Below are 24335 nucleotides of genomic sequence, written 5' to 3' on the forward strand. Positions count from 1 at the left end.
ATGTACTTGCATATGAAGGAAAAGTTGCAGATCATTAATACTGATTTTTAACCTATTTTACATAATTATTTTATATGCATAAGATCTTTCATAACCAGCACTCAATTAACAACAATATAAAAATGACATTTTTGAAAAAATAGTTAAATTAGATATTTAAACATAGAGATAAAATAAAGAACATAAGACTTAGAAATTATTAAGAAAAGAAATAAGATTAGTAAAGAATGCAGCCATGATATTGCCCTTATAATTTTTTTTGTTGGTACCAAAGTAATCAAACATGTATTAATAAAAGCATAAAGTTGAGAGGGAGGGAGAGAAACAAAAGGAAAACAACAACATGCATACCAAGGAAGGTAGCAAAAAGAGTATTGTACATTTTCATAAAATTTGCTGAGTAACATTCATCTATGTCAGTAATGATGTTATGAAGTTTTGTTGTAATATTGTTTAAAACTCTTAAAAGTCTTTTTTTTTTCTGTTTAAATTTTTAAAACTGCGAGGATAATATTATAAGCAGGTGATGCTATTATTATAACACACTAAGAATTGCTTAACTTTCATGTAATAATAAGCTTTCTAATTTCAAAATGTTGCTTAGTTAACAAATATTCTTATATGAATTTTTAATGTTATCAATATATATTATAATTTTTTTTAAAATATCTGTGATTTTCAATATTATTTACTTGTGGTCAATACATCACAGAAACAGGGCAAATGAACTCTGTCGATCCTATTTCTACTGATCATAAAAACATAAAATAAATTATAGAAACATGTGCTTAGTTATCTGAAAAAATTGTTTATATGTCATTAATGTAGTTCATTTGGTGCATGTTAAGTGAGAGGCTTCTCAATTATGATAGAAACTGAAGGAAAGTGATTGAATGATGAAAAATTATAATTTATTTTTACATTTCTGAAAATGCTGGGGGTAAAATGAAAAGCAAATAAAAACATTAAGGCTAGAATTAATAAATAAAAGAATAATATAAAATTTAAAACAATCATGGCAAATATATTATCAATAAAAAATTGGTACATTTGAAACAAATATTGTATATATAAAATTAAGGCAAATTAATTCAAACATTTCAATATAACAATTAAATTAATCAAATAGAAATTTGATATTGATTTAAAGAAGAAATGAAATAAAAATAAATTCCAACTATCTTCTGATGTCTAAATCATGAAAGAAAAAAAAAATCCATTTCCACTATGTTATTTAGCAGCATTAGAGTTTAAAATATTGCTTATTCTTTTTCTCAAAAGATTAGTTAACAGAATAATTATACATTTGTTGACCAACTATGTCTTTGTTTCAGTATAAATTTCTTATCAACTGGAAATCTACACATTTTTTTTAATGTATTCTATATCAGTGTCACACATTTAATTGATGTTAAAGACAAAACTTGTGTTATATAGTATTCAATACAACTATCATTGAAAAAAAAAAATTAGTTTTTTTTTTTTTTTTTCCAGCTCCATAAGTTGTGATTTTTATTTATTTATTTTGTGGGATTATTGTATTTCATTTCATGGAAATGCTAATAATTTCTTATGAAATTTGTAAATATTTTTTTTTAAAAAAATGGTTCTTTGATTATATAATTTATAAATATATGTTGTTCATTGCTACATAATGCTTGTGATTAATTATTTAAATATTTCAGATTTAGGCTAATTAATATTTATTATATCATACAATTTCCTCCTACTTTGAAGCTGTTTTTATTATGTTTCTTCCTAATTCTCAAATTTTGAAAGTATCTATAATCCTTAAAATATATATATTATTTACATGTTTCCTATCTAATTTCTAAATTATAAATGCTAATTAACATTAAGATAAAAAAATATATTATCAGTTAATTTACATCAATACAATGTATTAAAAAAATTGAGCGCATGAAATCAGTTGTTTTCCTTCTTAAAAGATATGATTAAATGATAAAAGTAAAAAATATTCTGAAAATTTCTCATTTTATTTATATATTATTCGTGCTCAACTTTTTTGTTCATATTTTTCAATAAGAGATTGTCAGTTATTATTATCGAATACTTCATCAATCTTAGGATTATTAATTTTAGCATTAAAGATTTCCATCTCATTTTAAATTAGAAATGCTGAGCCATTTAAATATTATTGCCTTCTCCATGAATGCATCTTTATTGCATCACATGATCTCACCCCTTAGGTTTATTCAAAGAGAGACATACTAAGCACATAATATTCAAAAATGTTATTGTAATTCATGTGCACTGTATTATTTAAATTAATAGTACTTCCATTGTTAAGATCACCCAATATTTTTTAACATGTAATTCAGTGATTCTTAATCAATTATGTAATATGATACCACTCCCCCTTCTCTATTTATTTATTTTTTTGTGTTCTTTGATTTAATACTGAAATTATTCCATCATTCCTGGAAGATGTATTTATATAAATTACTAACACAATATTTTTGGTGATATTTTTATTTTACCTATTAAAAAGAAGCAACCATTGACTGAACAATCTATTGACCTATTTGACTAAACAACTGAACAAACATAAAATATACCACATTCCATTTAATTTCTTAGAAATGATACATTTTGTTTAAAAGTTCAGACTATTTGGTTTTTTTATACCTTTTCTTTAGCCATTTCCTGTTTAGCAATTTCCTGTTTTCTGTGCTTAAAATGTCTTCAGTATCTATTTATCTTTAAAATAAAATTTTAAAAAAATGATTCCTTTACAGAAATAGTTTTTAAAAGGCATTAGATTTCAGCATTGTGGAGATTTAAAGAAAAATTTCCTATGAAAGGATCCAAAAATACTAGAGTGGAATCAGTTGTGTATAGTAGTTATAGATCACCATATTTAAAAACTTCTTTCAATTGTTCATCTTTTTATTAGGAGTGAAGATTAAAAATGATTAAGAAAATAAATCAGTTTTTTATTTATTCCCAGAAATAAAAATTTTAGATTGACCATGAAAACTTTATTGATCCTTTTGTAGCCAAAATACCAAAATGATTGAATCTACAATTAAAATTATTCTTTACATCAGAAATAAGAAACATGCACTGTGTTGGGCAAATTAACCTACCTGTATCACTTCTACAATGCTTCATTTTTAACTATTCTATGGCAAAAACATTAAAACTTCTTGTTAACTTTAAAAGGGAAATTTTAAAAAAATCATATTTATTGTGACATGGTAAGTGCATAGCTCATTCATCCCTCCCCCCCCCCCATATTACAAAACTAACCTATAAAAATTTTGCTGCTTAGTTGTACTACAGCAAATTAATTCTAATTAAGATTAAATGAGTTGGAAATTTAAGTGGAATATTTACTGACTATTTGCTCCACATATTTTATTAAAAGCCAAAATCCAAGTTGATTGCATTGTAATATAAATATGATATACTAGCTTTTACCCGCGACTTCGTACACGTGGAAATAGATTGGAATTTATAGCACCAATGCCTTTATCTTTTGTTATTCCTGCACATGCGTGAATTTTCAATGCCAATTGGGGCAACTCAAATGTATGAATTTTCTACGCCAGTTGGAGTAACGCAATATAGATTATAAATTTTTAATTTCCTTTATTCTGTTTTATTTTAATTTAAAAGTACTTCAGAATGAATCCGAAAGATGGATTAATTAACAATGTTTAGTTTTAAATGTATCAAACACTAATAAAATAAACAGAATCGTTTGAAATAATAGTCAAAATCATGTTAAGCCTAATCTCATTGGTGTGGGGGGAAAAAAACAACCCTGAAGCTTCACTCATTTGGCGATTTTTGACGGGAAAGTTAGTTTTTAATAACAATTAACCACTCAATTACACGGAATAAATAGTAGCCTATTCCAGACTATACTCTATCTCTCAGCTAAATTTCATCCAATTCGGCTCAGCCGTTCTGGCGTGATTTACTAACAAACATCTATCCATCCATCCAAACTTTCACATTTATAATAGTAGTATAGACAAAGATTAATTTTAAATCGTAAATATATTCACTGATAAATTGTCTTTGTTATTTTATAAATGCTCTTCAATAAGTATTTAATTTCAACAACTCAAAAAAAAAATTAATTAGAGATGTATTAAATTGAGTTTCATATGAATTTGCTGATTTAATTTAAAATTTGTCCATTTGACCATCAAATTTAAATTCATTGTATTTGAATACTCATGTGTTTATATTTATTTCAGAAATATCTCACCTCCATCTCATTCTCCTTTATATGAGATATTTTACTTTGATGATGTATCTGCTGCAAAGAAACATTTGATGGCTGTTCCTAGAGTTACGTCTTGCTGCACACTCAGCAATCCTCATTATTACCTTCAGGTTAGGAATGAATCATAATTTGAAGTATATTATTTAATCTCTCTCAGAATTAATACAAATCATTATCTTCCATTGACAAATAGATGAAATTTTAATAATTGCAACAATTAGAATTGTGCATTGCATATGATGGCATAAAAGTATATTGAAAAACTGGAAAACCTATCAGCAAATTAAATATTATGGACAGATAAGGTCTGAGGTTTAGTGATATTTCTGAATAGCATGATCTTTTTGATCAATGAAAGTAAAAATTTAATTTCACATGACATATCAAATTATTAATTTTAATATAATTCTGTGCCATGGTAATCGAGTAGGGCATAGTGTTTAATACTGTTTTATGTTATTATTTAAAAAGTTAAAGCAATTATGTAAAGAAATGAATTCTTGATAATTATTTAAAGTCACTTTAAAAATTATTTTGCTGCTTAATTATAAATTAACATTGATTGTGTACTGATCTCATTTTTTATCGTTTCCTCAAAATCAGATATAAATTTCCAGATTTCAAAAGCAAAGCAAGATAATATCTAAAACTGTTAAAATTGTTCATAATGAGAGAGAGAGAGACCAGATAATTTTTATAATTCAATTAACTTTTTGAATGATTGTCCCTATTTTTGTTTTGTTCTCATGTTTATTTTACTGTTATTGATTAAATATATTTTATAAACTGACTAAACATACTTTTTTTATTCTAACAGTGTAAGTGCTGTGAAATAACTTCGCCTGATGAAGTCCGGCCAACAATGCCCGAGATTAGCATTCTTTACAAACTTCATCTGCAGTCAGGAAAGTTAATAAATTTATATGACTGGCTTGAAGTAAGTACATTCATATTGTAAATTCTTTTTCCTTTGACATAACTATCAATTTTGATAGTTTTACATGCATTCTTTTTTGATATAACATCTTAAATTGTATTTGTAATTGTAAATTTTGAAACTTTATTGATTTTTCTTATTTTAATTTGGTATTTATAATTTGATTAAGTTAGTTATTCTCCAAACCAAGGTATGCTTCAAGAACTTTAACAATAAAAAAAAAAAGTTTAATATTATTGCTGGTAAATACCAGAAAATAAACTATGTTTCAGCTAAAACTTTTAAATAATCTGTGAAAAAGCTGCTCAATTAAAAATAAAGTTTATTAAAATCTCATGTTTCATTATTAAAATAATATTGTATATTATACTAGTGAAGCGGTAGGAGATGCATTAGGATAGAACCTGGGACCTTGTGGTTAGCAGTCCAGTAATTAAACCATTATACCAAAACGATCGTTCGGGTAGAAGAGTTGTTAACTGGCTTATATGCTATTCCCCACACTAGCATTGCATTCATGTAAATGAATAGTAATACAAAATGCTGGTAATACTTGATATTAATTTGAAATTTTAAGTAATGGCCATAAATTAAAACAGCATGAACATATTTAACCAGATGATTTTAATGCAATCTATGAAAACATTGATGGTTTTTGCAAACATTACTTGATTTTTATAAACAGGGAACTATAAAAGTTTCAAATTTAAAGCAAATGATATGAACTTTTTTAATTTTTGAAAGTCCAGTCCAATTTTAATCTACCAGGTTTATTTTTCAAACATTTTTTAAATGTATTGTTATAAATTAAATTTTGTTTAAAATGAGTTGGGAAAAATTGCCATTTGATATTATGTATAACAGTAGTAGCATAAATTGTTTTTCAGTGCTCAAAATGTAGAATGTTTTGATATGTTTTCTCATTTTTTTTTATTTCTTATTTTGCTCATTTCTTTTTAAGAAATCTCAAAGTAATTCCAAAGACAGATAAATATATTACCTGCAATTGTGCAGTATTCTTCTCTATACCATTTCTTATGTTTGTGATTTTTTTTCTCTCAAGGGCTTCAAAGGTATTGTATCTGCTGAAGAAAATACAAAGAGGAAATCTAGAACGAAAACTACAACCAATGACAGTGATCTAAAGTATCCTTTGAAAAAAATCAGTTTTTTCTTTTACTCTTTATTTTAGAAGAATAAAAAAGCGAAAATAAAATAAACTGGATTTAATATTTTTACAATTCCTTTAGTTCTGCAGTAAAAATAGAAATAATTGTAATTATTTGGCAAAAAGACTTATGCATGTAAATATCTTAAGACCTGTTTATTTTCTTGTACTTGAAATTTTAAATAAATCTGAGACTCATTATCACTATGAAATATTTCCCATATTTAACATTTTTTCATTGGAATGAGTTGAGTGCAGTTTTTCCTAAAATGGTCAGTAATTTTGTTGAGGGAAAAAACTTTCTTTCCAACAGATGCAATATAGTATTTGGAATCCTCACCGCTTCTCTTTGTATTAAAAGTGGAATAAGAACTTCTTATCTCCCCCTGCCCCTTTGGTCATATGAAGATAGAGAATGGATTCTTAAAATTCTTACACACAATATTTAGTTGCTGCAAGTTGCGAACTTCAAAACTGGCATTCTTACGAGACTGTTTATGAGCTCCAGATTTTGAAAATACGGAATCAAAAAGAAAACGATTCTTTATTGGAAAAAGTGGATATCATCAAAACACCTAAGCTTACAATGTTTGGAATGTTGATTTTGCTCTCCCCCCCCCCAAAAAAAAAGAGGAAAACTTTGAAATTGTCACCATTTTGGGTGTTGGAAGATTTCTTGGTTATCGAAGTTCTTGCAGCAGGCATTTCTAATAAATGGTCCCATTTTGAAAGATAAAACAGCAGAAATTGCTTCTAAATTTTGAATTCAAAGATTCTCAGCATCAGAAAGATTGTATAAATCGTTTTAAGAAGAGGGCTCAGTTTTTATCCTGTAAGTTTATTTGTGGAAGATCCATTTCTGTTTATTCCGAGGGTGTTCATATCTGTGATGGGTGAGGAGTGTAAGAAAACATTACCGTCCTTGATTCAACAGTATTCTAATATTCTAGTGAGACTTCATTGTTTCACAATCCTTTTCCTGATGGGATTTTTGCAGAAAAGGGGGAGATTGTCACAGTGGGGAACTATCGAAGCTACGATTTATTGTTTAGTTGTGCATTAATTCAAACGAAAATAAAACAAATTTACAACATTAGTTATTAGAGGAAAAAAAAAAAAAAACAGCCAACGGATTCTAAAACTCTCCGCGCTTTTGCTCATGCGTCAGAAAGGGTTTAATTCGTCAAAATAGAGGTGAGAGGAAAGATAAAAAGAGGGGATGTTTACATTTAACAATGAAATAAACTCGGATTACTCGCAGATTGAATTAAAATAATACTGTCAAAAACGGCATGCAGTTCACATACACGTGGGGGGGGGAGGTAGAATTGAGCAAGAAAGTGTCTAATAGGATGAAAAGCAAGGTCAAAGAATGATGGAGAATTCCGGAAATGCGCTCATCCTTCCATGTCTCTCCCCTTAATGAGATAGAATCGTCGAAAAGTGATTGTCTCAGATTACAGAAACGAACAGTATTTGAGGAAAGTGAGGAGCTTTCGTTTTATATATGCCTCGAACAAGAATAATTTTAAAAACTACTTCTGCAAATTGGATAGAAAAATGTACAGAAATGTAAGATTCTTTTATTTATTGTTCCATGCACAACTCATATTGTAGATTCAAACTTACAAAATATACGATTAAGATTTTGCTAGTTACATAAGCAAAGTTAAAACTTGGTGATTTGGGGTTAAACAATCATTTAAAGTGCACTTTTGAAAAATACTCTTCTATGTATAGAATCTGGAGATATGAAAAAGCTCGGTAAATGTGTTAGAGGCAAATTTCAGTTTCTTCATATGATTTTTTTTAGCTTGGTAAATGCCTCTCAAGTTCTTTTGTAAAAGATGGTTCTGGATGTCTGAGATAATGAATTTGGAAATGAAAATTCTAGTGAAGGAGTTTTCCTATTTTAGGTAACTCTTCATTCAAACTCTTAATTGATTTGATAGACACAGATAATTAGAAAGATGATCTAGATGAGAATGAAGGACATGGAATGCAAAGGAAGCCATTCAATCTTTGAAAAAAAAATGGAAAGCCAATAGAAAAGTGTGCAAAAACTTATATGAGAATGTAACTTGCAATGTTTTTGATAAAAATAAGAATGAAAAGTAAAATAACCAGTTTATTTGAAAGTATATTTATATATATTATATTTTTACTATAGAATTATACTTTTACTATAGAAAATGTTAGTTGCATGAAAGGACTATATCCAAAAGAATAATTTTCGCATGAATATCGAATTTAATTTTTTATATTTCAAAAATATTTGAAATATGATATTCGTAAAAAGATTAAGAATTATTGTGCTTTGAAAATTGAAAAGTGCAAGACTAAAATGAAATTACTATTTATTGATAATATATATATTTCTAAATTCGAAATAAAACTTAGTTGAGACCTTCTAAGCTATCCAATACTGAAATGCGAGCGCACAGAATCGATCTTCAGAGACCCGAACATCTATTTTGTGATAGAAACTCCCTAAATTCCTGTTGTCACCTTCCATATGGCCTTGAATTCAGTTACTGCTTTTTTACTGAAAAACTAATTTTCTGTAATGTATTTTTGAAACCATCATATTCCCCCAGGCCCTTCTCTGCAACCTACTTACAGATATCAAATCAGCTGGACATTATAAACCAGATTTTATTATTATAATTATTATTTGAGAGTTTGTTCGATTATTTAAAAATTTCGATTTTAGAAAATTATTGTATCCTATGTATTGGAAAACCGAATTTTTTTAACCTCTTGTATTTTTTAGTATAATATCATGACTCTTATGATCTATTTTTGAACTTATATGCTATTTATAATTATTGTTTGTTGGTATAAATATTTTTTTTTTAAAAAAAAATTTAGAACCACTTGCATATATTGCGTTTGCATTTTCCTCCTCATTTTTCTGATAACTTAAATAATATTTTCCTGTTTGTTCAATTCTATGAAGCATATATTAGGAAAATGGAAATAAATCATATTCTTTTTTTTTTATAAATATGTGTAATTATTTATTTGATCTTAACTTCTGGCAGTGTGCGATTTTTGCTTACTGTGTCTGAACTACAGATGCTCGGATTTATAAAGCCTACAAAAAGGAAAACCGATCACGTTGCAAGAACTACTTTTGGATGCTTTTAATGATGCACTCTACTTCTGTGATGAGCAGTTTTAATGTAGTGATATTATTTTGATCTGTATATTTTTTTAAATAAATATATATTTTTAAATTTTGCGTTTTTTTTATTTCATAAATATTTTTGTTTTATCTTTTAATAATAATTAAGAGCAAAATTTTTTAATTATTAATATTCTACTGATAATCAACTTTTTTTTTTTTGTTGTTGTTATTTCTTTTGACATAATAAATGCAGCTTAATTATTTTTCAAATCTATTTGAGATGTAATGAGTTTCGTCCTATCTTAGAAAATATTAAACTGTTGGTGAAATTCCTTTGTTTTCCCTTCTTGAAAAATTTAAAATGTTTGGCCTTTTTTTTTCTTAGACACTTTACCAAAGTTCCACAAAAGAAAAGAGAATGGTTGAAGTATCATAGTGCAAATTTTGGTATACTTCCTGTTAACAATTTTTAAATTCTTCTAAAAGAAACTTTCTGACCTAAGTACCAGTGAGGAACACAAACAAATTCCTACCTGTCTGTAATTGTGAATGGAGCAAATTTTGCAACATTTCCTGGTAGTTATGCCCATTGACGGAACCTCGCAACAACTTCCAGAAGCAATTGGTAGAGCTTTGAAAGCATTGGTTTTAAAAAAAAATTTAAAAAAACTTAATTATTCCCTTTTTTATAAGTTGCAAATTATTTATCTGCGATCAATAATTGTAGAATTGTAACATTTTGAAATCTGCTGTGGTTTTGATACATCCTGTACAAAATTCATATGCCTTACCCAAATAGGATGTAAAGCCTGTTGATGGAGAGTTAGGGAGAGAGGCATAGCCAATGCCAATGATCTGCCGAACCAATACATTAAATGTAAAATGTCTTGTATATTTCTTTCCAATGAAGTAAAGTAAAAGAAATTAAAGATTCTTAAAGCTGGACTCTTTTTATTGATGTCTGTGGGATTACCTTTGTTGGTGCATGCTCGGAGCAGTATAGAAATATCAAGGAAATCCTAAAAGACATTCTCACAGAACATGTTGCAAACAGCTCAAGGCCTGTTCCAGTAGAATGTTCTTGCACAGACCAGGTATTTAGGAAATAATTCAGCTACAGAAATCCTATCTGAAGATTTGCTAATACTGAATTAATCTATCTCTGCATAGGACACACGTGCTATACGCTCCAACATTTATTATTTGGAAAAAGGACTCCTACATGCAATGCGATTTTTAATGTCAATCATATATTGATAAAGTGCCCAAATTTTAAAAATCAGTGCATTCGGGTTTTTTTTTTTTTTTTTTTTTTTTTGTCTTTGTCCTTAACCATGTTAGACTTAGTGGGAGAACATCTCCTTAAAAATGTTTTTCAATTTTCAAGAAACCATTGGTTTTTATTGGTAAATTTAATTTATAATACTATTTTTTATCTACTAAAATTTTTTATTTTTCCTTTCGTGTGGAATTTAGGTTTTCAATTTAATTTTTGGTAATCCTCATTTGGTACTTTTATTTTTAGTCAGATTCCTTCTTACTATACTCGATATTTTAACTAAATGTATGGCGCAGTTTAGCTAAAAATTGGTTTTTGCGCCAATTATGGACAGGATTTTATGGACGATTTCGTTTTCTTAATCAGCGTCTCCAAGGAGAAGAAACTTCAAAATTGAACTTCAGCAAGCCCTTTCAATTTTCAAGATTTGATCCGACCAGCACATTCCAACATGTACCGAACAATCGTTACATCTTTTCGTCAGCAAAATAATAATAGATCCTACAATATAATGTGAAAAATAAGTAAGTAAGAAAATAATTTTTTTTAAATATCTAAGCGTCACAATTGAAAAACTAAACTGGATCGCCCATCAACAGAACCTAAAAATTAAAACAACCCTCTCAATTCAAAATTTAATTATGATAGCTGACCCACTTGGTGTCTAAATGAAGATTTCAGGCATCGACATTATTCTATTGTATTCGAAAGTATGGTTCTTTATAGCAGCAGCCTGGGCACATTCTTAACCTAGGCAAAAGCTGCTTCTAATTTCAGGGAAGAAATTTCTATTATCGTATAGCATTGAAAGTGTCCTTCAAATCGAAGTACAGCAAGAGGCTGCCTTCGTCAAAGTAGACCTTGAAAGCCCAGTAGATTTCTTGGTACATATTTCAACATCAGAAGTATCAACTCAGATAAATATGACCTGAAGAAAGAATCTCAGTTGTGAACCGTCTACTGATATAACCAATTTTATGGAAGATTCTAAAATAAACGAGAATTAATGTAATCTCTTCTGTATTCTTCAAAACATGCGTATTAATTCACACTGGAAAGCGGTGCTGGCATCAGAAGCTTAATTTCCTGGTAGAACTCCTAGCATCATGTAACTGAATGGACAAGCCACCTGACAAATCCAGTCACCATTTGGTGCATAGTGAGACAGATTAATATGTCTTGAAATTCTACAAGATCGCCAAATCTTATTCAAAAATATTTAAATATTCATTTTGAATGGATAAGAACACACACTGATCATGAAGGTGATGAAACTACTGACAGTTTAGTTAAACAGGCTATGACAGAAGCGAAATCTACCATCCTGATCCTACACATTCACTTTAAGTGAGAATTAATTCAAATTTCCATCAATGAGTGATAAAGGGAGTAGGATACAGGTATAACATTTATTTTAATCTCAATCACCTTCTCCGAAAAGTTTGTCTCAATTTAACACAATGGCAGAGATACGAGATCACGTTCACAACAGGACATGGTTCTTTTCAACTTCAAGAAGTTAATGTGAATACGATAGGCTGGTTCGGATATGGTGACTGGGGAACATCTGTATTATGCCACCATCTGCCTCCTTTCATCCGAAAAGACCATTGCACAGAAATTATCTAGTGGGAGAGAATTTTTGCTACCAGCCTCCCTCAGACGAAGATCGGATTATTGGTGAAATTCATTTGCGAAATTGAAGAACTTTTCTGCTACAATCTCAATCTATGATGCCACTTTTTTCAATTGGAGACCACCTTCATCAAATGTGAATCTTAAAAGACGAGCTGATCATTTCACTAGAAACTCAGTAATACTTTCAGGGACTGTCTCTGACACTTTTTTTTTAAATGTATACATTTTTCTATTTGGATATTTCTTTCTAGCCCTGTATTGGACATTTGACACGTGCCTATGGACTTTGTTTGGATGAATATGAATATGAATGAATGCATATGAATTTTGCTGGATCAAATTTATAAGATGTTTTAATAGTATTATGTCGGTACAAAATGGATAATTGTACTCTGGTTATCGCATTATTTGTATACGTGCTTTTTTTTTTGTATGGCCTATGTTTTGATTTTTATCCATTGCTTTGTTGCTATCCTTGTTTTTGTATCCTATTTTGTATTCTATCCTTTGTTCTAAATTATATTTTTTTATAACTTCTCTGATTCCCAGTTTTACATCTAAGCACATAACCAAGACTTGCTCTATACATAAAATTTTCTTTCTAAAATATCAATGTGGCCGTCTTTCTGTTATTGTCTTCGGTTATAGATCTTATTCTTTCTAATTCTTCAAAAAGTCATGATAATTGTAGATTTCTCATCTTATATTTTCTCAAAAAAGATTCACTTTTAACTTTTGCATTTTCAATCCATTGATTGGGAATCTTCACGATTTTAGATGCAATGGTGTTCAAGTTAAAACTATAGAATTCTTTAGAGTAAAACAGTTTTGTGGAAAGAGAGATTTTCAACCGCCTATGTTGCTGGTCTGCATGTCAGCTAATTGTGTACAAGGTTTTCCATCAATAGACCGACACACTTGGAGGGCTATTGGTAGACATCAAGAGTAATAAAGATATCCTGAAGAACAAACGCTTAACTGAAACGATAAAACGTCTAATGATAACTACACAAAAAATTATTTGATTAATTATAACAAAAGTTGGTTTAACTCTCGGCCAATGACGTCATTGCACAGGCTGTAACAACGTAAACATGATCTTTGGACGTGATCAAAGATATCGGACAGACTTTTGATATCTGCCTCAGCGATGACAATGCAAACATGGAGGCTGAGCAATAAGTCCCGTGTTCCTTAAATATGTAACATGAAGGTGATTAAGCGTCTCTTGGTATAAATTTGCAAAGGAACCACATGTGCTGCTACACTACGACGGGCATACTTTACAACATTTCAGTAAAGACATGTAAAGAAAAAAAGATATGCTGTTCCATTTAAGTATTCGGATAGCAAGTACGGCCCTAAAAGATAATCACCATGGATTCTTGCACACAAGTCAAAATTAAAGTTTTGTTGAGATTTCTACAGTACACTGGCATTGGAATTACCCATCACCAAAAAGTGTATATATGCTTTTTGATTATTTCTTCTGGATTCAGAGAGTGCTTGCGTTTTTCGCGATTTTCACTCTCAACGTTGTGTATGACATCATGTCCCGTTGCAATTTGAGTTCCTCTTAATACCTACTAATAAAACTGTCGTTCTATAAACAGAATATTTTGTGTAGGTTATTTTTATATCTTGAAACTTTTAAAGATAAAAAGTTAATAGTTCAGCTTTTTAGTTGAATTATAAATGGGAAATAAACTTTTTTTTTTTGCATTATTAAGATACATTATTGATATTTATCAACTCTTTCTTCCTTCTGTAAGAAAACTAGCCATCACGCTTATAGAAATACTGCATGAAAAGAAGTAAAACTATGGTAAGGTCATTAAAGTTTTCCAATACTCTCTGCAGATGAATGACTGCTCATAAGGGAACTAATATCTACTTTTGTATTTATGAACTCCCCAACACTGTGGACATTTCATATCCTTCCTTATCGTATACCTTTTGCAACAGAGACGCCGAATAATGAAATAACATTTTCTTTTGTTTAATAAACCTGTTATCGAAAACTATGCATTCTGTTTCCTAGGCAATGTGCTCCCGCTGGTGTGGTGTGGAGAGGGGGGTGCCAGCTCAGGTGTCGTCCTCGTCATCTGACCGCGGTTCAAAATGACGAGGTCCGTCCCAAAATAGCCCTTGTGTTGCTTTAAAACGGGACGTTAATATAACTAAACTAAACCTGGGCAATGTGCAATATAAACTCTTGAAATAAACTGATTAATTTAATTTCACACTTTTAGACATTTAACACCATGCTAATGATTTATTTCAAACTAATAATTATTATTATTTAATTTTAGTAACTTCTGAAAGCGCTTATGTTTTTATTTATTCATTATAACTCCTCACCGGTTGGCCTCCGCGCTTATGCTCACTATTATTTAAGCAGATGTTTATTGTTTATAAATAAATTATCCTAATATTTTAACTCATTATAACTAAGCAAATATTTAATAATAACTGAGTGAGCGTAATGAAGCAGATTGGAGCCTGACCAATTATACTTGATAAGGAGTTAATATCATCCTAATATTTTATGATTCATAGAAATTGTATTTTGTACAAATATTATTTACTTGGTAGCTAGTCTAACAACATCTTTATAACCAATTCGTCTGTGACCTCTTTACTCAACTGATAAGTCTGCAATTCGCCACTGAATGGGTATTTAAATACTGAAGTTCACATCTTTTCGACAAACTGCATATCAGCTTTTCTTCTAAGCTGGAACTTCTTTAAATGTTACTCACCATCCAAAATAGAATTCCCATAGAAAAATGTAGGAACGGCACAGAGTGTACCAAGGCACCTAGCCATCATTTCTTTAATAGTTATAAACAAAGTAGTTCATTGAAAATTTTCAAATTGATTTTTAAAAATTTACATGTTTTTTGTGAATATTCTAGCGTTTTTTTTAAATGAAAAAGCTGTTCAAATACAATACTAATTGCTATCTTATATAAATTATGTAATCGTATTTAAAAATTGCCCAGATTTCAGCCTTAAAGCAAGCGGAGTGGCATGCAGTTTTGATATTTGCCTTGGACACCATTTTATACCATTGTGCTTCTATTTGTCGTGCTTTCGAATTGCAAATTCATTGTCAGACGTAGTGACCTTGTTTTCACATCGATGTGTATTCCTGGGGATTTAATAGAAGATAGCGCCATCTACAAAAAGGGTGAGTATTTTTCTATATTTCAGAAGCTGTAACGTGTGAGTTTTTATTACGATTACCAATTAATTTTTAAATGTATATTTCATAACATCCAAATTATTAGACTGTAATATAAAAAGGCGAGACTTATTGGCTTGTTGAATAAATTGTCTTTGTTAACAAACCTTAACATGAAACTGTTAGAAATGAAAGATTTAGCTAGCCGTTTTTGGTAACAAGCTCTTCTTCGAACACATAAATATTTTTTTAAAAATTGGTGAAATCAAAGAACCAATCTCCAAACCACTACCACTAATGTCGTCAATTCTTATTTCCTATGAAAGTTGACGACACCTAAATACATCATCAATGATTCTTGCTCTTCACTAACATCCATTTTTGACAGAAATTTGAAAAACACTATTTCACTATAAATTCTCAATGAAGGGATACCTTGATAGAGTTAATCTAGTCACAATCTTTAAATAAAATATCCTATATAACGATTTCAACAATTTTTACTTCATACTAGACGCCTTTGGCGACAAGCTGATTCGCAGGAATTATTGATTAAGTAAAATTTCAAATAAATGGTTCGCAGAGAACTTAATGTTAATATTTACTTTGGCAAAGCATTTTGAAATTTCAAATTTTAATAATCATATGATTTGTACTGTTTTAAAAATCTTATACAGTTATATTTGTTGTGCTATATGTTTCTGTAATTTTCTAATCTTTTCATTTAAAATTTGAAGCTTAGCTTTGAAAGGGAAGGGAAATTTCAATTAATCCAAGAACATGTTCGTATAAAAATTAAAAAAAAAAAAAAAATCATTCGGCATTGTAGTTTTGGAAGTATTTCAGAATATATTCACGATACGTAATATATCAGAGGATATTCAATAAAAGTTATCAGCTATCTCAGTAAGAAAGCAAAACATCAAATTAAAAGAGCAATAATATAAAAATGTTTCAAAATGAGCGAATTTTTATTTAAAAAAATCATATTTGCTTACTTCTGAAGTTAAACTGTAGCTGTAATTCCAAAGTTTTCATAGGTTTTATTAAAAACATGTTTTAAACAGAAATATTTAAAAATAAGCCAAATCTTTATCGTCAACAATGAAAACCAAAAACCAAAATGAAATATTAGTACAAACAATGAAAACAGTTTGAGTTCCATTCACAACAATGCAAATACTGTTGTGAAATATACTTAGAAATATCTGTAAAAGTTAATTAAATCTTAATTTTATTGCAAGTAAATTAATATACTTTTTTTAAAACTAACTTTTACTTTCTCGTATGCAGTAATCGTCAAAAAATTCGAACTCCAGATTTTGACGAATTTCTACGTTTTAGATCTCTCTGAATTTGAAAAACACATTTTTGGAAAATGTCTGTCTGTTTGTGACAAAAATAACTCAAAAATGCTTTGAGTTAGACGGTTGGAATCCAGTATACGGTCTTTGCACCAAATTTGCAAATCGGTAAATAAATTTAACATCTATAGTATAGACATCTGTCAAATTCTGAGCCAAATCTAATTAAGGATTGACTGTCTGTATTTTCAGAAGCATACAAACGCGATAATTCAAAAACGCAGTGATTTAAATATATCACATTTGGTAAGAAATTTTGCAACTACAAGTGCAGTTTTGTGTCAGATTTTTGTTTCAATCGATTACAAGAAACCGTCTACACAAATTCGATTTTTGGATACTTTTAGAACATACCAGGGATTAATCGCCAAATAAATCGACATGGATGGCACGATAGATTCTCTAAAAATGCTAAATTTACGCCAAACGGTAATATTTCGTAACTGTTGTACGCCAGTACCACGCAAAGAGTTCCCTGGCATGACAAGTTTATTAGAGAGTAGGCAAGAAAGTTTTGAGAAGACCACACCAATGGTTTGAACTTTAGAACAAGATAAAAATACAATTTCTTAAGGATATTTCGGAAGTTATCAAAAAAATCTCACTTAATTTTGAATTAATTAAAAGTCTATTTAAAAAATTTTAAAATAGCATTTCTACGCTCCAGAGTGTAAATATAAAAAATTTAATAGCTCTAGGTCAAAGAATTTGGCCTGTAGAATATAAAGATACACACACACATTCTGTTTTATATTAGTGTTAGACATGAAAGCTCACAATCCTTAGATATGTCATCAAGAATTGTTTGTTTGTCCCTCCCGCCTCCGTTTTCGAGAGGTGTTTTAAAATGAAGCTTAGTCAAAACCCCCAACCTTCAATAACCTTCATTACTTTGTAAGCATAGCTAATCATTTAAAATACTTTATCATTACTATGCAATTATAATTTAGAATAGGTTTTCTTTTATTAAATGTTTCGTCCAAATTTGCGGATTGGTCAAAAATTAGAATTCCTTATGCTAATATCTTTGAACTATATCTTAACACAACAAAAGTATAATAAATGTATTAATTTAAATTATGTTAGCATTCTAATGATGTAGCATATTAATTAGTTAGCTATACTCTAAACGGCGAAATCGGTTAAGTTGTTAAGGTTAAGGCCTCTATCAAATTTTTACTTTGCTATGTCTCTCGAAATGGAGAAAAAGCGGATAGACGACCATGGTGATGTGTCTAGGGGTCATAAAAGGTCCCTAAAACAGGTACAGTAGTTTGTAATATATGTAAATATTGTGCATAAGGTCTGTTCTCCTGTTGTGGCAACTTTATATATTATGGCCGTAGACATTGTGCTTGTATCTTCATCGTGTATATCAATGTATCTTAGGTTTAACTTTGCATCCTGTCGACTAAAAATGATCGTAAAACATGATGGAAGCTAGAGAAAGCTCCCGCAGTAATAAACTCCCATTAAAACGAATCTTAAATAACGTAAAAGTTGTAAGAATTTATTGAAAGACGAACCAGATTCCGGCGCCAGAAATCATCATTTTTTTTTTTTTTTTTCTTTCCTAAGTGAAAAGTGGAGTAAATGGATATCAAGATTCGAAAGATTCAGAACTATAATCTGATATTGATCAGCAAGGCTGGATCAGAACAGGTGAACTCTCTTTTATATTTGATGGGATCACAATCCGATGAAATATTTTACAACTTTCGGTTTGAAGCGAACTGAAGTTGATTTTTAGGAAGTAGTTAAAATGAATTTGAAAGTTATATTGTCCTAACTCGAAATGTTATTCATGGGTGTTATAAATCTGATATGTGGCTGCAAGAAGAAGATGAAGCAGTAGAAGAATATATTACTTATTATAATTTGGCGCATAATTGTAATTTCTCTCCAAATTTTTGCGACGAAGCTATTTGCGATAGAATCGTTTACACCATACGTGATTGAACAGGTATCGGAAAAATTAAGGTACTTATTAATTAACAATGAAAGATCCAAAACTCACCAAATGTAGCACAAAAACCAAATTGCCGTTACAACCTCATGAGCGCAAAGAAGAAAGCAAGCATCCGTTTACGCTGTTTACATTAAAAGATGCCAAAATTATTGATATTAAAGATGAAAAAAGTAAAGATGCCAAAACTATTGCCAACGAATCAATAATCCTTCGCTGTTAATTAATAAATACAAAATTACAGGATCTCATGCTAGAAAATACAATTAATATCGCTATTCAATCTCAAATAATTTAAAAACGGAAACCATTTGTCTCGAAGGATGAAATGCCAAATTCTGCCAATAAAATAACGACCAAGAATTTTTCGTAATTCAGAGATGTAGAAATGGAAACAAAACTCAGTTTGGTAAAATCAGAAAAAATTGTTCCAAAACAGAAATGCAATGCAAATGGTGTGGAAATAAAAAAATGCCCCCAAAAAAAGAGTGCCCAAATGCAATTTGTAATACATGTAAAAAGAAGGGTCACTATTCCAGAATATGCAGATCGAATGTAAAAGTGAATGTTCTCACAAGCGAAAACATATAATCATAACTAGGAAATGTAAGGCTCAGAAGATAAATGAGGAGTGGATGCTCTAGTTGATAACAAGCCACTTCAATTCAAAATTGATACCGGCGATCATATCACTGTGCTTTCTCATAAAGATGTTTCATTCAATTTACGAAAATAAGAAAAGAACTTCAAACTTTTAATGAATAAATTTTTGTGCTGGATGGAAAAATATTAGATTCTAAGACAGTTTGAAGCTAAGCTTCAATATGGTAAACAACGTTTAATAGGAAATATTTATGTAGTTTCAAATGTGCATGTATCACTTTTGAAATGTGCCACTGAAAAATTAAAATTAATTTCAAGAGTTACTGAAATAAAATCAAAATTTGATCCAAAATTGGAATTTCCCAAACTTTTGACAGGAATTGCAAAAAATTGGGAAACCATACTAGATAAAATTAAAGAAAATGCCAAACCTTCTACAATCATGGCTCCTTGAAGTGTACCAAATCCTATGAAAATTGCTCTTTTAAATATTAAACAGGTTCCTGAAATAATTAAACAGGAACCAGTAGATGAAGCCTTCTGAGTGATGTGATCCAAAAGTTCTGGTGCCAAAAAAGAAAAAAAAAGCAATGGGATATACGAATCTGTGTTGATCTTTCAGAGATGAATAAAAGCATTCAACGTGAGACTTATCCGATGGCGTCTGTAGATTATGCTATGACAGAATTCAGCTATTCTAAAATATTTTAAGTCATTGATACCTCTTCTGGATTTTGGCAAATCGTGTTGCATCTTAAATCTTTTTGCAATAACTACTTTCATTATTCCATTTGCTCTAATTCTGATTTAAACTTCCATTCGGAATCAGCTCTGTACCTGAAGTATTTTAGAAAAGAATTAGAGAATGCTCCAAAAATTTGAAAAGAGTAGCTGGACTAATAAACTAATTTGTCCTATACGGGGAGATAGAACAAGAACACGAAGAAACATTCTATCAAATTTTACAAAATTTTCAGATTCTGAATGAACTCTAAATGTTGAAAAATGTCAATTTAGGAAAGTAATCAAACTTATAGCATATCAGTTCTGCGGATGGGATAAGTCCCGATCCTCAGAAAGTAGAACCGATTAATCTCATAGAACTCAAGCGTTTCTTGGGCATGGTGAATTTTTTTTTAGAAAATTTGTACCAAATCTAGTTGACATAAAGCAAAACCACTCTGTGGAATGCTGAGGAAAGATACAAGCTGGATTTGGGGTTCTAATCAAATAAAGGCATTTGAGAAAGTTAAAGAAAGTTTATGCAAATCTTCGGAGTAAGCTCTATATGTTCACTTGTCTATGCTTCAAAGGCACTTGGTTAATCATACTGTTTGCCTCCAACACAGGGGAGAAATAAGAAACTCTTAGAAGAAATAACAACCTATATTCAAATGATTTTTGATGCTCTTCCAGCAGACGGATGAAAGATTATCAGAACAAAGGATGAACGGATGGCAAGCTGAACAAAACGATGAAGTGTGTGCTGAGCTGATTAATTTTGTTTAAAAAAAGTTAACTTAGCAAAGATAGATTATTTGCCCATTTCCCAGTTGCCAAGATATTGAGAATATAGATATTCTATCAGTATTGAAGATGGGTATCTCATGATTAATGAAAGATTAATAATCCATGAGATTGAGAATTTTGAAAGAAATTTACGAGGATCATCTAAGTATAACCAAATGTTGCGCAAGAGCGAAAGAGAGGGTTTGGTGGCCTGGTCACTCTACTCAGGTTGAAAATATGATATTGTTTAGACATGACATCCAAGAAATGGTTCGAAGTATTTGCGGATCTCATTTCTTAACAACTGTCCAGACAACTAGAGGCCATTTTCGAAAAAGTATGCTAGTTTTGCTATTATACAATCAAGTACTAAATATTTTCAGAGCAATGGATTCATAGAGACCGTAGTTAAAAATTTTAAAAATCATTTTATAAAATCAGCAGATGAAGATTCTTATCTAATGATGCTGGTTTTGAAAACAGAACCTTTAGGAAATGGGTCCAACCCTATTGAACTCCTGATGGGACTTAAACTAACCAAACTATGGCAAAGAAACGTCTGATACTCAAAATTCCAAAAGCAAAAGATATATAAAGGAAAGAATTGAAATATGCGTCAGCCAAAGAAAATTTCTGACAAACATCGTAGAGCCAGAGACATACAAGAACGTGAACCGGGAAAAGTTGCTTGGATCACAAATCAAAGATCCAATGGGAGGATAAAAGCAGGGCTTTCTGCTCCTCCATCTTACTTGGTAGAAACTCCTGGAAGTATCATCCGGGACAACCGTTCCTAACTTCATCCATCTTTTGGCCAATTACTTTATGACCAAGATATACAAAGAAAGAACTAGTAGATCTTCCAAGACTCATCACCAGTCACTTCTAAATGAGATGTCAGTATTTATACTGAAATTTATCGCCTAAGCAATCAACACCGTCGCCTCACATGCTTTATAACATAAGAGGACAAACAATGTTTCCCCAAATAAGCTTAAACTGAGGTTTGTAACTGAGGGTATAGTTATATATGTAAATATTGTACATAAAATTCATTCTTCTGTTGTGGTCAAATTATATATTATAGCCGCAGGCACTTTGCTTGTATCTTCATTGTGTATTTAAATTCATCCAAGTTGCATTCTGACTAAAAACGATCATAAAACATAATTGTACCGATGAAAATGGTTGTGTACCGACAGGGAACTTTGTCGAGGTATCTCTGCAAAAAGAATGCAGAAAGTAGTGTTCCATCGCTTTTCACGAAAATAGGATACCATTGTAGTAGTATGTATCTAAGAACCGCGAAACTTTTTTATTATACAAAATAAAACATTTTGAAATCGGTACAGTGATTGAAGTTGGAGAACTGTGGATTTTCTCTTTACAGAATGTGTAGCGAATCTGAGTTTTGTTAGTTTCTCTTAGAAACAGAGGAAACAAAAGGATTAGCGACCATTAATTACGTACGTAGAAATTGTGAGCTTTCATATGAAACAAATTTTGACGAAATCAGGTAAATAGTTGGACCTGGGTGGCAAACTCTTTGGTTTGCCTTATTATTTTAAATATACAGATTGTGTATAGCGACAACTACGATGTAGAATAAATGTGATTATAGAAGAGACAGAAGAATGGGAAAGATTAGGGAAAAGAAGGGAGCCAGTGATTTCAATAAAATACCGTTTAATGGGACTTATGTTTATGAGACAAGCATTCGAAATGATTTGACAAATCGGGAAAAAGGTTGAAAAATGTATCCCTATTTTAAATTATATATTGAGGTAGGCAGTGGAAGACTTCAAACTGATGAGTATTGAAATTGTTACTTTAAGCTCATAAGTACGAGATAATTAATTGTGAAGTTGATACCAGGTCCAAAAAAAGATCCCAATCTTGAATCTTGATGTAGAAAACTTATTATTATTTTTTTAAATTCATTGTATTGTTCTAAATGTTATAGAGAATTTAACTACTTCTTAAATCACGAAAATAATTTTGAAATCACTCAGACTGAGGCGACAGTTACACTATGGGGTGTAAGGGGGCTTTGTTACCCTTCGCTATTTGAATCATGAAATTGAAGAATCCATGATTTCAAAAAATGTTGTTGGATCATAAATGGGCCTCGGTTTCTGGAAAAAATTATCTGGACATAAAGTTTTCATTTAAACTCATTAAATAATTATTATTTATTAAATTTGCTTTTAATTCTTTATTCATGTAAAAAAAAAAAATCCAATCTTTTTTCTTTTTTTTTTTTTCACCTCAGAAAATTTTATTTTTAGGAATTTTTCTATCTTGATTCACAAAAGAAAATTATAACGATTATTTTAAAGAGTCTAATTTTTTTCCCCTTGTAATCATTGTAATAAAATGTTGGGTGTTCAGAAATGTAACATTTATCTAATTACTTTCTCGTGTACTTAAAAGCATTGAATCTTTTAAAAATTTGACCTAGAAACTAATAATTTCAATGATTAAGACTTTCTCGCACCTTAAATCCACTTTTAGAATTATGTATGTAATAATAATGCACTTGCACATTCATCTTGAATTGAAATATTTAAGAAATTAATTATTTTCTTAATTGCAAGTGCATTGTCACCCCATCCAGTGAAAATATTATTCACAATAATTAGATAATTAAGGTTAGATTAATATAATCATTAGATTAATAATTAATATATTTTTTAAAAAAATTTGGTAACTAAAACTTGCATTTTTATTACAAATAATAAGTTTGCAATGTCCGTTTACTTTAGAAGTTTAATATTAAGTACAAGGTTTTATAAATGTATATGATGTATAAGTAACAATTTTATATGGAAGCCGGCGATATAATATTCATGGTTTTCGATTTTTTTTTTTTAATGTATGTCTGTGTGAAACTTTTAAAATGTCTCTTTACTAGGTACTTTTCGTGGTGTCATATGTCATCCAATCCATAAATATTAAGTGAAATAAAAAAACTTGTATATTTTTTTACAGGTGGTATTATTCTATTTGTCAGTGATGTAGTACCATTTGCACATTAACCACCACCATCTCAGGTAATTTTATGTCTGCTTAGCAATTTTTTTTTTAAATGTTAAGATTTATAACTAGTTATATAACCAATATTGATTAGAGCTTTTTTGAGTTAATTATAAATTATTTACTGTTATAAAATTACACTTTTCTCTTATTATTTTTATAATTAATATATATTGCTGCATTAAATTGCTTGTGTTGTTAATTTTTTTTTTAATATGCACAAAATTTAATGAAAATGGTGTCACATATCATAGAAG

General features: G+C 29.8%; 1 protein-coding gene across 2 annotated transcripts in view; it reads left to right on the forward strand.

The window, feature by feature from the left end:
• The window catches only part of LOC129969046 (origin recognition complex subunit 3-like), a 30198-nt gene extending 20644 nt beyond the window's left edge, over positions 1 to 9554 (forward strand). For both annotated transcript variants that reach the window (XM_056083453.1, XM_056083454.1), the window contains 4 exons: positions 4233 to 4371; positions 5079 to 5198; positions 6262 to 6344; positions 9411 to 9554. In XM_056083453.1, the coding sequence (XP_055939428.1) occupies positions 4233 to 4371; positions 5079 to 5198; positions 6262 to 6344; positions 9411 to 9516 (448 nt within the window). In that variant the 3' untranslated portion in view covers positions 9517 to 9554. The remainder of the gene's footprint in view (positions 1 to 4232; positions 4372 to 5078; positions 5199 to 6261; positions 6345 to 9410) is intronic.
• Positions 9555 to 24335: the final 14781 nt, after the last annotated feature.

The sequence above is a fragment of the Argiope bruennichi genome, chromosome 5, assembly GCF_947563725.1.
Source record: "Argiope bruennichi chromosome 5, qqArgBrue1.1, whole genome shotgun sequence".
Classification (NCBI taxonomy): domain Eukaryota; kingdom Metazoa; phylum Arthropoda; class Arachnida; order Araneae; family Araneidae; genus Argiope; species Argiope bruennichi.